This window comes from Pseudorca crassidens, chromosome 17, assembly GCF_039906515.1.
Source record: "Pseudorca crassidens isolate mPseCra1 chromosome 17, mPseCra1.hap1, whole genome shotgun sequence".
Classification (NCBI taxonomy): domain Eukaryota; kingdom Metazoa; phylum Chordata; class Mammalia; order Artiodactyla; family Delphinidae; genus Pseudorca; species Pseudorca crassidens.
The window spans coordinates 34062497-34077593 of record NC_090312.1 but is presented as its reverse complement, the minus strand read 5'-3'; the positions used below and the strand labels follow the sequence as shown (position 1 = coordinate 34077593).

General features: G+C 37.0%; 1 protein-coding gene across 41 annotated transcripts in view; it reads left to right on the top strand.

The window, feature by feature from the left end:
- The window catches only part of RIMS2 (regulating synaptic membrane exocytosis 2), a 572125-nt gene that overhangs the window by 178554 nt on the left and 378474 nt on the right, over positions 1 to 15097 (top strand). For all 41 annotated transcript variants that reach the window (XM_067711534.1, XM_067711541.1, XM_067711531.1 and 38 more), the window contains one exon: positions 9408 to 9718. In XM_067711534.1, coding sequence (XP_067567635.1) covers positions 9408 to 9718 — 311 coding nt within the window. The remainder of the gene's footprint in view (positions 1 to 9407; positions 9719 to 15097) is intronic.

The window sequence follows — 15097 nt, the reverse complement described above, 5'->3', positions numbered from 1 at the left end:
TGGAATGCACATTACAGTTTGAGAAGCATGGGTCTAGTACATCATTTTGCTATTCTCAACTTATCCGATGCAGTTCCCACAATTTTGTTTTTAATTTTTGTAACAGCTTTTTTGCAGGACAATTGTTATACAAAAAACTGCACATATTTAATGTATACAATTTGATGGCTTTGAACATATGCATACACCCGTGAAATCATCACCTCGATTGAGGTGATAAACATATCCATCACCTCCAAAACAAACAAACAAACACACACACATAATTAAATGTGATCTCTCCCTCACCCACAATAAAAACCCGAGTAGTATTCTGAAATCAGTTGGGTTAGATCAAAAGTAGGACATTGATTAAACAAGTCTGGAAACCTCTGAGGTAAGCTATACATATTTTACTTTCGTTTAAAAATTTAAACAATTTTAATACATGTAAAATAATCTTAAAATACTTCGTGCATTTTGACTTTTGATTAGAAAAAATATATTTCATAATAATACTTGTATTTGGGAAATTCTTAAATGTTATTTTATTTTTTCCTTAAAGACAATTTCATGAGGTCCATGGTATTTGGATTATAGAAGTTTGCTAGGCAAACAGATTTTTTTTTTTGCGGTACGCGGGCCTCTCACTGTTGTGGCCTCTCCCGTTGCGGAGCATAGGCTGTGGACGCGCAGGCTCAGCGCCCATGGCTCACGGGCCCAGCCGCTCTGCGGCATGTGGGATCTTCCCGGACCGGGGCACGAACCCGTGTCCCCTGCATCGGCAGGCAGACGCTCAACCACTGCGCCACCAGGGAAGCCCATAGACAAACAGATTTTAAAGAAAGTAATGTATTTACATACTTATTGTTAATATATTAATTTACTCATTCATAGAACATGTCTTGGTGTTTTCTAGGTACTTGGGATATAGCAGTGAACTAAAATAGACAAACACCTCTTATCTTTCTGGGAAGTGTATTCTAATTAGGAGATGCACACAACAAATGAGATAAATAAATATTAGAAGGTTTAAGTGCCCTGGAGAAAATGAAAATCTAGATACTTAATTTTGGGTGATGTTGGAATTTTAATTTGGATGGTCTTGAAAAATGACAGTTGAGCAGCAACTTGAAAAACTTGAAAAAGATGAGGGAGCTAGCATTGTCGATATTTAGGGGAAAAGCAGTTTAGACTGAGGTAATAGCGAATACAAAGGTCCTGTGGTAGGGGCATGCTTGACATGTTGGAAGAATAGCAAGGAAGTCAGTGTGGCTGGAGCAGAACAAGTGGGTGAGAATAGTGAGACACAAAGTTAGTGAGATTGCAGAGGACCTTCTGTAAGGACTTTGGCATTTATTCTGAGCAAAATGGGGAGTATGAAAAGATTCTGACCAAAAAAGTGACATGACGTGACTTAACATTTTAAAACATTTTGAAGGTTTTGTTGTGGGATAGATTAATGAGAGTGAGAAAAGAGTGGCATCTAGGAGAACAGTTATGAGGATATTGCAATAATTTAGGCAGGCAATGGTGGTGACTTAGATTAGGGTGGTTTTGCTGAAGGTGGTGAGATGTCATCTCTGTAGATATATTTTAAAAGTAGAATCAAAACGATTTTATAGTTGAATGTATGTGGGGTATGAGAGAAAAAGATTATTCCAAGATTTTTGGCCCGAGGCAAAATGGGAGGATGGGGAATTGCCTTTAACTGCTATGAGTAAGACTGTGGATGGAGCAGTTTGGGGGTGAAGGTCTGGAATTCAGTTTTGGCTTCGTTAAGTTTGAGATGAATCAAAATACAAATGCACTGAAACTAGATAAAAGTCAGTGCTTTTAATTTTGTGCTGTGATAGAGTTATGATACAGTTTATCTTTCATAGAATAGTAAATCTCCCTTGGGTGGGCCAAGTTTGACTTCCCTTACATTGAACTGTGTTTTGAAGTAGATCAGATGACTGTATGATTAGTGATGTTATTGCCTTTTAGCAGTTACAGGAGCAAGAAGCACAATTTGCAAAACGAAGTTCATATAGTAGTGCATGGCTTCTGGAAATTTACTTGCAAGGATCTCATATAGTTTTATCCATTAATCTTAAAGTTTTAAAGAACTTTTCTTCTCTGAATTAATGCCCCTTCCTTAAAAATTTCTCTTTCCCAAGAGTGTTCTAGTGATTTCCATGCCACCATGTTTTGTTAGTGATTTGTTACTATTTCCTCTAGTTTTACACCTCTGATTCTTTTCAATTTGGATAAAGCATTATTTTCTAACCTTCATGTAATTATGTTCTGGCCTCTCCCTTTATAAGATGTCCCCTTCAGAAATTATGTCTGTTCTCCATTTTAAATGAAACCTAGGTGAATATGCTTTATATTTTAGGAAAAATTAAACTTGCTTTCCTCCAATTTAAGCCATAATTTTACTTTAAATTTATTGAAATGATTTTATAGTTCTATAATTTATGAGCATAACTTTTAAGTTATATATGTTGGAAAAGGAAACTGTCAACTGATAGTACGTTTGTACTCTATTGAATTTTTGAGTAAGTTAACATGCAATGGAAAATAATTATTCTAATTCATACCATCACATTTTATAATGTAGAATAATGATACTCTTTCAACTCGCATTTTAATTTTATTAAAGTTACTATATTTTTAACTGAAATTTATTTTTAGGGAAAAAAGTAGGTTAACAATGTAGTGCTAATATGCAAAGAAGCCAGTAGTCCAGATTGAACAAAGTGCTATAGCACAGACTAGTGGGAAAACTTAATAACTGCAGAAATGTTTACTTCCCTTAGAATTGCTGGATATACCTACTGCTTTAAGAATTGTCTTTTCTTTTAAAAACACTTAGAGAAATTTAAATTTAAAATGCAGTTCTAATTAAAATAAGATTTAAAAGTCAAGTATTTATTATGAAGGCAGCAGCTACTTATTCTGATAATAATCAATGTACAATTAAATTCTCCTCAATGACTAATTTACTTTGACAATCACTTCCCTAGTTTTTTGGATAAAATTTAATTTAGAACAGGGAGTTTATAAAATGAATCAAGTGCTTTGATGAAAAGAAAAACTAGAAACAACACTACAAAACATGTACAGCTAACTGGTTACCTTTTATGTAATCTGACTCCTTCACTCACACCTCTCCATAAAAAACAAAACAAAACAAAACCCTGGAAGTAAGCTGTATTGTATTTTAAAAATTATATTTGTATGCAAATTCATTAATTAGTTCTCAGTTAACTAATATATTTATGGTAAATACACATTTCCTTTTAGCGTGATTATGAGTATCAGTAAATGTTTTCACTAGTCCAATTAACCTTAACTGGTTCTCTCTTTTTTATTTTGAAATATTTCAAACATGTCGGGAAGTTTAGAGACTGCCGAGCAGTTATACAAATCTTAACATTTTGCCATCTTTTTAGTATTTTTCTTTGTTTTTTTTAGAGATAGAGCAGTTATCTCGAATACTTATCATTCTACATGTTTTTATTTGTAGTTTAGCTTAATATCTAAACACTGCTAAACCATATATAGTATTATTTTACAAGGTTTTAAACTTTATATTATGGATCATACTGTATATATTTTTCTGAAACTTGCTTTCTTTAACTCTGTATTTTGAGAGTTATCTCAAAATTTAGGTTCATCTAAATCTAATTCACTCATTTGCTGAATATAATTCTTCTGCATGAATATGTTAGTTTATCCACTGATTTAGGTTATCTAATATTTTTTCCTAGTAGAGGTGGTGCTCAATGAACATCCCTGTTCATGTCTTCTTGTAATTTCTCTAGGGTAGAAGTAACATTTCTGGATCATAGAGTATATAAGTAGCCATTTTCAGTTTCACTAGATATTGCACAATGGATCTCCAAACTGTTTTGCAGTCCTGGGAGGAATGTTTCTGAGTACTGGCTCCTCTACTTCCTCTGAAATGCTTGGTGTTGTCAGACTTTTAAATGTTGTCAAACTAATGGGAGTGAAATAGTAACTAATTTTTTAAAATTTGTAATTTTTCACTGATAAGATTAAGCTCCTTTTTATTTGTTTATTGGCCAGTTGGGGTTCTCTATGGAATTGTATATTCATTTCTTGACCTATTATTCTGCTGTAATGTTTGTCTTTTTCTTATTGAGCTATGGAAGATCCTCATATATTCTGAATGCATATCCAGTATAAACTGTATACATTGCAGTAAAACCTCTCTCAGATTGTGGTTTCTTCTTTTACTTTATCTTATTATATTACTATTCAAAAATGTTTAAACATTTTAATATAGTAAAGTTTAGTTTGTGCTTTTTGTATTTGAGTTAAAAATATTTTGCTTCTTGACATTTGTTCTAAAAGTTTGGAAGTTTTGTCTTTCATGTTTCAGTGTTTAATCCATTTGGAACAGATTTTTGTATATGGTGTGAGGTGTGAATCTATTTTTTCCCCCATTATGGACAACCAGTTGTCTTGGCTATATTAATAGTGTGTCCTTTCTCCACTGATTTGTAATGTGATCACTGGTATATGTGAGAGTCTGTTTCTAGAGCCTCTAGTATGCTCCATGTTCTATTTAGCACTTCTCTACTAATACCACACTGTCTTAATTTCTGTCACTTTATAATAAGTAGAGCAAGTCCACCTTAAATTGTTACTTATCTTCAGAATTATCTAGATTTTCTTATCTTTGGCTCTTTCATATTCATTTCAGAATTAGCTTGATAAATTCTATGAAAAACATGGTAGGAGTCTGATTAAAATTGCACTGAACGTTATAGATTTAATTCGGGAGACTGACATCCTGGTGGTATTTGGTCTTCTTATTGCAACAGAGTATATCTTTCCATTTATGTAAGTCTTCTTTTAGACTCTTGTATACTAATTTTCTTTGAAACAGGTATCTTTAAACTTTTTTTATTAAATGTTTATGATTGGTTATTAGTGGTGTACTGAAATGCTGTTTATCTTTGTCCATCTTTGATCTAGGAAACTTACGGAGCTCTCTTATTACTTCTAATATGTTGTCTGTAGATTTTCTTGGATTTTTATGTCATAATCAAATGGTATTCACAATCATATAGTGTTTAGATAAGGACAGTTTTATTTCATCCTTCTTCTTGTCTCATGTGTGTGAGATTTACTAATAAGCTAGTGCCTTCAGGACAGTGTTGAATAGAAGTGATGATACTTGGAATCCTTAGCTCATTCCTGACTTTAAGGGAAATGCTCTTACTTTTCATCTTTAAGTATAAAATAGGATATAAGTTTTTGTAGATACCCTTTATCAGGCTTAAGCATTGCTTTTCTATTTGCTAGATTTTATTTTCACATGAATGAGTCTTACATTTTATGAACGCTGAATGGTTTTTCCGTATCAATATGACCACTTTTTTTCTATTTTAATCTATTAATGTGGTGAATTACATTGGTATATTTTCTAATATTAAACTATTCTTGTTATAATCTTCCCTTTGCCATGATAGGTTCTTTTTGTTCTTTATCATATATATTTGCTGTATGAAATTTAACATTTGATTTTAAGATCAATGCATCCATTTTTATTTGTGCTGTTGACCTATAATTCTATTTTTATATTGTCTGTGGTAGGCTGAAAATGGCCCCTCAAAAAAATATCCATGCCCTAATCCCTGAACCTGTGAGTAACCTTATATAGAAAAACAAACAAACAAACAAACAATCTGTGCAGATGTCATTATGTAAGAATCTTGAGATGGGGAGATTATCTGCCTGGGCCCTTAATATAATCATTTGTATCCTTATAAGAGGGAGATTACACACACAGTGAAGATGTAGCAGAGAGAGATCTGAAGATGCTGTCCCTGAAGATTGGATTGACGTGGCCACAAGCCAAAGAATGCTTGTAGCCATCAGAAGCTGACTGCCAGAAGAGGCAAAGAACTGATTTCCCCTAGAGCCTCTTGAATGAGCATGACCCTGTTGATACCTTGATTTTGGCCCATTGATACTGAATTTGAATTCAGACTTTGGTCTTCAGCATTGTGAGAGAATATATTTCTGTTGTTTTAGACCACCAGTTTGTGGTAATTTGTTACAGCAGCCATAGGAAACTAATTACTGCCCTTTTCTGATTTTGCCATTAAAATCTTTCTAGTCTTATAAATTGCATTGGGGACCTTACCTTTTTTTTTCCCCCCTTTCTATAATAGTTTGAAAAAGTTTGGGATTATCTGTTTTTTCAGTGTTTAGTAGGAGTCAAATGTAAAACCATTTAGACGCATTGCATTGTGTCTTCGTGGCTGCACGCGGGCTTCCTCTAGTTGCAGCAAGCTGGGGCTACTCTTTGTTGTGGTGCGCAGGCGTCTCATTGCAGTGCTTCTCTTCTTGCGGAGCGTGGGCTCTAGGCGCACAGGCTTCACTAGTTGTGGCACGCGGGCTAAATAGTTGTGGCTCACAGGCTTTGTTGCTCTGCAACATGTGGGATCTTCCTGGACGAGGGCTTGAACCCATGTTCCCTGCATTGGCAGGTGGATTCTTAACCACTGTGCCACCAGGGAAGCCCTGTGGACCAATTTTTTTCAAGTCCTTATTGAATTTGTTACAATATTGCTTCTGTTTTATGTTTTGGTTTTTTGGCTGCGAGGCATGTGGGATCTTAGCTCCTCGACCAGGGATCAAACCCTCACCCCCTGCATTGGAAGGCGAAGTCCTAACCACTGGACCACCAGGGAAGTCCCAAATATTGGCATATTTAGAACTGAAAATAATAATACCTTATAATTTTGAATCCTCTATGTCTTTGTATTCTTGGGGCCTAGATGTTTTTTGATAAATGATGACCAGCCACACTAATAGGCTCTAACCATGGTTATTTACAGGCATGTATATTTCTAAGATATTTTTAACAGCATTCATCATAAGATACATTTGCTGGTTAACTTAATTGGTTAAAGGGTTCCATTAACAAAAGTCCTGCTATTATATTCCCAAATTAGTTAAATTATTTTACATGGACACAGACTTTACCTCTAATAGATGCTAATTATTTCACAGCCAACTAGTAAAAAGTCATCTCATAGCATGTGTATGTGTTTGTAAGGCATCCTGCAGTATCATCAATTTGCAAGGTGCAATGTGTGTAAAGGTTTTCAGCTGAAAGTGTCAGTCCCTGTAGTAATTTAAGTGAGTGAATTTAGGCTTCCTAAGCTTTAAAGATTAATAAGCTCTTAATCCAAGAGTAGGAGGAGATAGTAAGAGAAGGGTAATTTGTTGTTAGGATATAAGGATTACTAGAAGCCAGCAGTTTAGGAGGGCACATAGGATCTAGTCTGAAAAAGAGCAACCAATGTAGATAGCTCAGAGAGTATGGGAAGGGTATTAATACACAGAGAGTCAGACATCATCCTTCACACTTACATTTATCTTATATTAATATCTATTAGGTGTTAACAGATGAGGAAAACTAAGCCCATAATGCTTCCAAGTCTTTTTTTCATTTTGTGCTATATGGAAATGATGCTTTTGTACAATGAGTAATTTGTTTAAAATAAAGCAGAAAAGTTGAAATTCAAATTTAATTTATTTTAACAATATTTTCTGGTTCTATATTTAGTGCGCCTTTCACTTTTAAAAGATATCTGCAATACCTATAATTGCCACAAGATGGCATTGAAAGGCTGAAGATCTTGGTTGACATTTGATTTTTGAGACGATTGATGAGTTAGATATATTTATATTTTGTATGTATTCAAACCAAAAGAAATTTGGACTATGATGTATTTTTTTAAAATTTGAGTGAGATTTTGGTATTTTAATATCAAAAATACTTTCTTATTTACTTTTAAAAATAAGATAATCACAGAAATTGATGTTATTGCTGACTAATTCTTTTGGAAATGGATGAAACATAAATCTTAGTGTAATAGTATAAAAAATTTTATTATAATACATCCCCCAGAAAGACTTCAAAAGAATTCAAGTTAGCAAACATTTAGAGGGTCTTACTGTTCTATAATTTATAAGGTCTTATTATGCAAATAGAAGATATAGACCTTGCCCCCAGTGAGCTTTCAATTTAGTTGGAGAAAAGAGAAATGTATATACAATTTGAAGGGAGAACAAAATAAAAAAATGATCAAGTACAGTGTTGTATGATATAAACTATACAAACAATGTGAACTGGGAATAATGAGAAGTTAAGCAAAAATTTTAAATGGTATTTTACAAAAGCATTCTTGTATCAGTTGAAAATACCATGTTGAAGTTTTCTTTTACTGCGATGATCTATATTATAATTTATTTAAACTATGAGGAAATGTTTAGCAATCTGGAGAGCTGTGTAAGATTCAATATTTGACATAAAACATAGAAAACACTTGAAATATTAACTTACCTTTTATTTCATGAATGTATGATTTTTTTTCTAATTGAAAAATATTTTTCAGAAGAAGGCGAAGGTTTTCTGGTCAAACAGATGTTAGTTTTAATATTCTTAGATTCCTGGAGTCTGAAAAACATATCTATTAAAAAATCAAGTGTAGAATGGTGGTTACTAGGGGATGGGGGGAGGGAGAAAAGGGAATTTGCTGTTTAATGGATATAGACTTTGAATTTTGCAAGATGAACATTTTGTAGATCTGTTTCACAGCAATGTGAATATACTTAATATTACTGAACTATGCACTTAAAAATGGTTAAAATGGTACATTTTATGTTAAGTGTCCTACTAAAGTTATGAGCAATTAACAGGTTTCTATTGAGGATCAGCAATGTTCCTAGCTTTATTTTAGTCATTAGGAGCTACTCAAAAGAAATATTTTAGTCATTAGGAGCTACTAAAAGAAATTAGGAGCTACCCCTTCAAGAAACTGTAATATAGTTGATGGTAGAAGATTAACCTAATATTAGTAGGTAATCTATTGAAGTCCAACATATACCAGGCATTGTGCCAGACGTTTTATATAAATTATTTCAATCCTCAAAACAATATAGGGGATGAATATTATTATACCTATTTCTCTATTTTATCGTTAAAGAAACTAAGTTTTATAGCTATGAAGGTTCAGTACCTTGTTGAAGGTTGCCAAGTTTCCAGTCTTGCAGTTGGTATTTAAACCCAAGTTTTTCTAACCTCAAAATCCATTTTCTTTGTATTATACTATGCCCCTAATTTAAATACAAAGCAATTAAAGAATATAAATAAACAACTAGTAATTTCACATTCTAGTTTGGTGTTTCTACTGCCAGTAAATATTGTCAGCTTTGTCTGTTGACAAAATTAAGATATGTGATTTAATTAACAATAGCAGTTGATCAGGATTACATTTTAACTTCAGAAAGGATAACCATGTACTTTTTTTGTTAGCTTGAGTTGTTGTCTCTATTTTTATTTGCTTTTAACTTTTGGAAACACTAATTTCTTTTCCCTGTATATTCGTGTGCAGGTTATGTGGGTATGTAATTTGTGCCGAAAACAACAAGAAATCCTCACTAAATCAGGAGCATGGTTTTATAATAGTGGATCTAATACACCACAGCAACCTGATCAAAAGGTTCTCCGAGAACTGCGGAATGAGGAGGCACCTCAGGAGAAGAAAGCAAAACTGCATGAGCAGGCCCCGTTCCAAGGACCCTCAGGTGACTTATCTGTACCTGCAGTGGAGAAAAGTCGATCTCATGGGCTCACAAGACAGGATTCTATTAAAAATGGGTCAGGAGTGAAGCACCAAATTGCCAGTGACGTAGCTTCAGACAGGTAAACATTTTGCTTAATCTTTAGGTAAACATTATTTTTAATCTTCATTCCAAACAGAAATAAAAATACATGAAATGTTTAGGCAACAAATGTGTTGTCTAAATATAATGTAAATGTCCATATGTTTTATAGAAATGCTGAAAGTGATGTTCAGGACTTGAGCTATTATAGGTTTGAACAGTCTTAGGTTTGATGTGGGAGTGTCAGGTTTTTCCAGAATAAAGAAGTGAAATGAAACAGGGAACCTAGATAGGTTATGGTCACAGGAAGGACAAACTGGCATAAGAGCAAGGGGAATGAAGAAATGTTTTTTTTAAGACACTTCGGAGAGGTTCAACTGATGGGACTAACTGGGAGAGGAATTAAGAGAATGGGGAAGATTAAGGATGTCTCCAAAGGTTCTACCTTGGGTTGACGGATGAAGTGGTCTTCAAAGCAGGTTAATATTGATGAAAGGGTTTCGTGAGTTTGATTTTTCCATGGGCTAACTCTGTTATTTACTCTTTTGGCTCAGTTCTGTGGGCTTCTCCATGTTCAAAGGGTTAGACTTTTCAAAACAGTGTTTATGGTTCTTAGAGTTCCTACTTTTGGAAGGGGGAGAATGAAAAGTTTTCTTGGGAAGATTATTTTTCTATACCACGTTCCTCTGTTTAAATTAAAAACAAAATCTGGTTTATACTATGTTTATTATCTAGAATTGGCAGATACATTTACATGTGAACAAGTAGAAAGTCATGCATTTTGTGGAAAAACAAATCTAAACTGTACTTATAGGATGGTGGGTCCTGAGCGTTATCGAACGCAAGTCTGTGTGCCCGATGCACAGTGAGGCCAAAAAATACCAAAACGTCAGAGTTTGGAGCGGAGAAAGGTATATTGCAGGGTCATGCAAGGAGACGGGTGGCTCAGGCCCCCCAAACCCCGAACTCCCCGTAAGCTTTCAGCAAAACCCTTTTATAGGAAATGTGAGGGAGGGGTGTAGTTAGTTGTCAAACTTCCTGGTGTCAGAACCTTTGTTCTTGAGGTCAGGTCATGGTCAGGTAACAATGTTCCTGTAAACCTCCACCAAAATGAATGTTCTTCCCGTTCTGACAAGAAAGGGCAAAGTCCCAAGGCTCAAGTTTCTCCCTCCAGGGTCCAGGCCCTGGCTAAGAGGAGGGGGTCCCTGCGCGGGCCGTTACCCTGCCTGGGAGCGTTCATCCAGCACCCAGTCTGGGTCCTCCTGCCAGTGCCCAGGCCTGGCTGAAGAGGCAGATCTCAGCTGGTGGTGCCCTCAGGGCCGGGTTATCAGACCCTGCCCAGCCATCATCACTGAGGGAGCCAAGTGCCCAGGACCCAGCTGGCTCTCAGGCTTTTCACTTAAACTGGAGCGAATCACTTGTAGCAAATACCTGTCAGGTGAATTCCCAGCTCGCAACAATTGTCCTTCTTTGAGAAGAGCCCCAGCCACAGAGGTGGACCTGAACTAATGATGTGCAGTGTTCTGGCAACTTACCCCTGACCTCCGGCCACCTCTTAGGGGGTTAGACAACTGATCTAAACTGTACCAATTTTCAAAACTTGAATGGACAGACTGAAGCTGATTGAAGCTGTTACCTTAGTGGCAGTGTGCATATAATCCAGGTGCTGAGGCCTCCATTGACTGGGACCCATGGAGACTGCCGCCGCCATTAGGTCAAGGCCTGGGCCCAGCCAGGGGGCGGCCATGGCAAGGGCTCTGGAACTTTGCAGGGCACAGCCCTCAGCCTGGTCTGGGCCCCCCAGATCACCCACCAGTGTGGAGGCTGGAGGGCCTCGAGCCCTGGGGAGGAGGCCACAATCCACCGCTCACGGCACTTTCTGCCCGGAGGATCACTGCGAGGCTGACTGCTGGCAGAGCGGGACCTCTAACCGCTGTTCTAAGGCCTCGTGAAGGCCACGCGCTGGCCAGGTATTAAGGGTGGAATGCTAAGGGCTGCCTGCCCACCCCGCCCCGATTACAATTTGAAGGCGAAGAACAAATCTCTCCTTCAAAGTTAATATCAGATTTTGCTCAACACGAGTCCCTTAGTAACAAAAGTTGAGTTAGGTTTTGTGATGTAGACTCTCCTCCAACTTGAGGGCAACTGACCCCCGCCCATTCACACAGCGACAGCCCTTACCTGCCTTTCTTCGGAGCCTGGACTCTGGCTGCTGGCCTGAGGTCCGGCGCTGGGCGGGGTGGTGCTGCCCTCCAGCCGCTGTTGGCCACTTGATCAGGCTTCCCTGGCCCAACACCCTGCCAGGTGCTGGGGATGGAAAAGCTCAAGCCCCAAACCCAAACGAGGGGAGTGTTGGCCAAGAACTGGAGGGCTGTGAGCCTTCAGGTACGCAGGGTTGGGAGAGGGGCTCAGCTGAGCCCGAAGAACCTGAGCGAGGCCAGCTACCGACTGCACCGCGCCCCTGCGTCCGTGCCCCACCCCACACCAGCGTCCCAGCCTCTCCTGTGCGCGGCTTGGTGCGAGGCATACCCGCTCCTATTACGTGAGCACTCAGTTATGACAGGTAAGGTAACTGGGAGTCACTTTAGAGGGTGGCTAAAGCCATCACTCTGGTGTGTTGCTATGTCTTGGGAGAATAATAAAATGATGGCTGTGCCAGATCTTTTGAAAACTAGCAAAAGTGAAACAATGTAATCCTACCTTTGGGCAAAACAGTTGGTGATTTCATGGCTGGTGTGCTATGAACTCGTCTCAGTGCAAAATCTCAGGAACCCAGGTATTTTAAGGTTAGCGGACCACCTTAAGCACACAAAGATTTGAGAGCGGGTAGTTTATATGGAAGGCAATCCCAGGCACTTACCTGTAGGGAAGTGGGAAATGATCCAGTTAAGAGAAATAATACAATATTGGATGCATTCAAGAGCAGGTAATTTCAGCAGCTGTGTCTTAATCTTACCAGGACTTTTGGGAGACCCGGTATCACGACCTCAAAGTTACCCCATATAATGGGCAAGGAGGCTGGGGATATTTATCCATAACTTTCCTTTGCTATTGGTCTAGGGCTGTTCCTGGGGTTGTTAACTCTCTAGAACTCATTGCTCAAGCATACTCCTGTGCCAGAGAAAGCACTCAGGCAGAATATTAAAAATACAGTAAGAAAACATTGCTATGTGGGGAACAGTGAAGGATACGGCAACGTGGGTTAAGACAGTAGCAGTGTCTGCTACACAGGGACTTTAGAAATCAAGAAAACTTGTAAAATGGCAAGTGAAATGGTCAAGGTATATGAGCTTGGGTGAAAAAAATAGATGATAACCAATGGAGATAGGATTTTAAATGAATGAATGACAATAAAATGGATAATGGGAACAGACTCCTTCAAAAACTAGATAGCTGCATGAGATAGTTTCCTTTGGACTTTAGAGAGGTAAGTTTGGGAAGAAAAAAGGAAATACTAAAACACTGGGTCACATAATCAATTAGTAAGTTTTGGAGTGCATATTGTCAGGAGGTTACGGATGTTAGAAATAAATACAACAAATTTTCGAGTAATTAATTCGTCACTGTAGGGAAGCTAGAAGCATATCTCTAATCTTTGAAGAAGGTGGTAATAAGAACAAATATATTTCTTTCAGTATTATCTCTTAATGGTTCTTTCAATGACAAACTACTAGCCTGAATAAACAGTAGAATCTGGAAGCAAGGTGTAGTAGTTCCTTTTTTCTTTTGCCTGTGCCTTTGACAGCTGTAACTAGTAAACGCACACTTTCATGACTCCTTGCTTTCTGAACCTAATACAAGTCAGACCAATAGCTTCTTTTGTTAATAAGAATTACCTTTAGTCAGGGAAGAAGTTAGAGCTTAATATCAGATTTGGTAGTTATGCCTAGAAAATGTAACTGGTTATAATTGTATAAAGTTTTATTTGGAAAGTACTTTCTCTTCAAGACTAATTTAATTCCCCTTATCATCAGCAAGAAAGAGCCTATGGTTTATTATTTTTTAAATGCAGATTCTATATTAATTTATTAGGCCTGTATCTTTGAACCTTTTGAATTGTTTCCCCTAGAGCAAGGGATCAGCAAACTACATCCCTGGCACCAAATCTGTACCATCTGTCTTTTGTAAATAAAGTTTTATTGGAACACAGTCACATCTATTAGTTTACTTATTATCTATGGCTGCTTTCAGCTACCATTGTAGTTATAAGAGTTGAGTAGCTGCAAGAGACCATGTTATATGGTCTTCGTAGCCTAAAATATTTACTTTATGACCCTTTACAAAAAAATTTGCCTTTTCTTGCCCAAGAGAGTAAGTAGTTAGTTCTCTTAGTGGTGTTGAAATTTCTCCTTTCTTTGCTCATTTTCTTTTGTTACTATTTAAATTACTTCAGTTAAGCCTGTTTTCTTGTTAGCCTTACCTCCCGCTCCTCTCTCTCTTTCTCTCTCTCTGTCTTTGTCTCTCTCTCCCCATGTTTTTCTCCTTTCTTACCACAATGGGTCTTTCAGCAGTATTTGACTTGGACAGTAAAATGGAGCATCTCATAAAAAATATAACTCCAGTTTAAAGTATTATTAGTAATTTGTTCTTCAATACCATTCAGAAACCAGTGGCCTCAAAAAGAGAAACTTTGGTTTAATTAAATTTAAATCTATGAACCTAGAAGTATGTTTGAGAGAAGAGTGTGTTACATTTCCTTCTTTTTAGGAGCTTTAGTTTAATCTTTAACTATATACTGCAGTGGTTTTGACCTGTTTTATGACTTTTTACTTCTCTCACAGATCTTAGCACAGTGCTTTACACATAGACCTTTAGTATTTACTGAGTGAATGAATACCAAGTTGGCTCTAGACCTTAGCTTTGAGTTAATGAGTATTTACTTAATTCATTTATTCATAAAAATGACAAATGTTTATTATCAACTTAGGTACAAAATATTGTTAGAGATTTTCAAATTTTTTTTTTAATTTCAAAATACGTATTGAAATAACCACTTTTTTTGTTATGTGCAGTTTGTTTACCCTCGCCCTTACTGTGTCCCCCAGGAGTGCCCAGTGGTTTCTCAGCCTTTAATTTACATCCATATAACCTGACGATCTTATTAAAATATAGATTTGAATTTGATAGGTCTGAGGTAGTACCCGAGAATCTGTGTTTTTAACAAACTGCCAAGTGATGCCAATACTACTTACTAGTGGAGACCAGTAGCAAAGCGCAAAGGCATCTAGAGATATATTAGGGAGGGAAACACCAGTGTCCTTCAATAGCTCAGTGGCAGTTGTCCTTTGTAGCTCCATCACTAAGAGGCATAACACTTAGTGGACCTTTGTGGTTCTTAGAGGCAACATCGTTCCACATTTGAGTGTACTGTTTTGACCCATTTACTGAGTGGGACACAGGTTGACCACATTCATGTAGG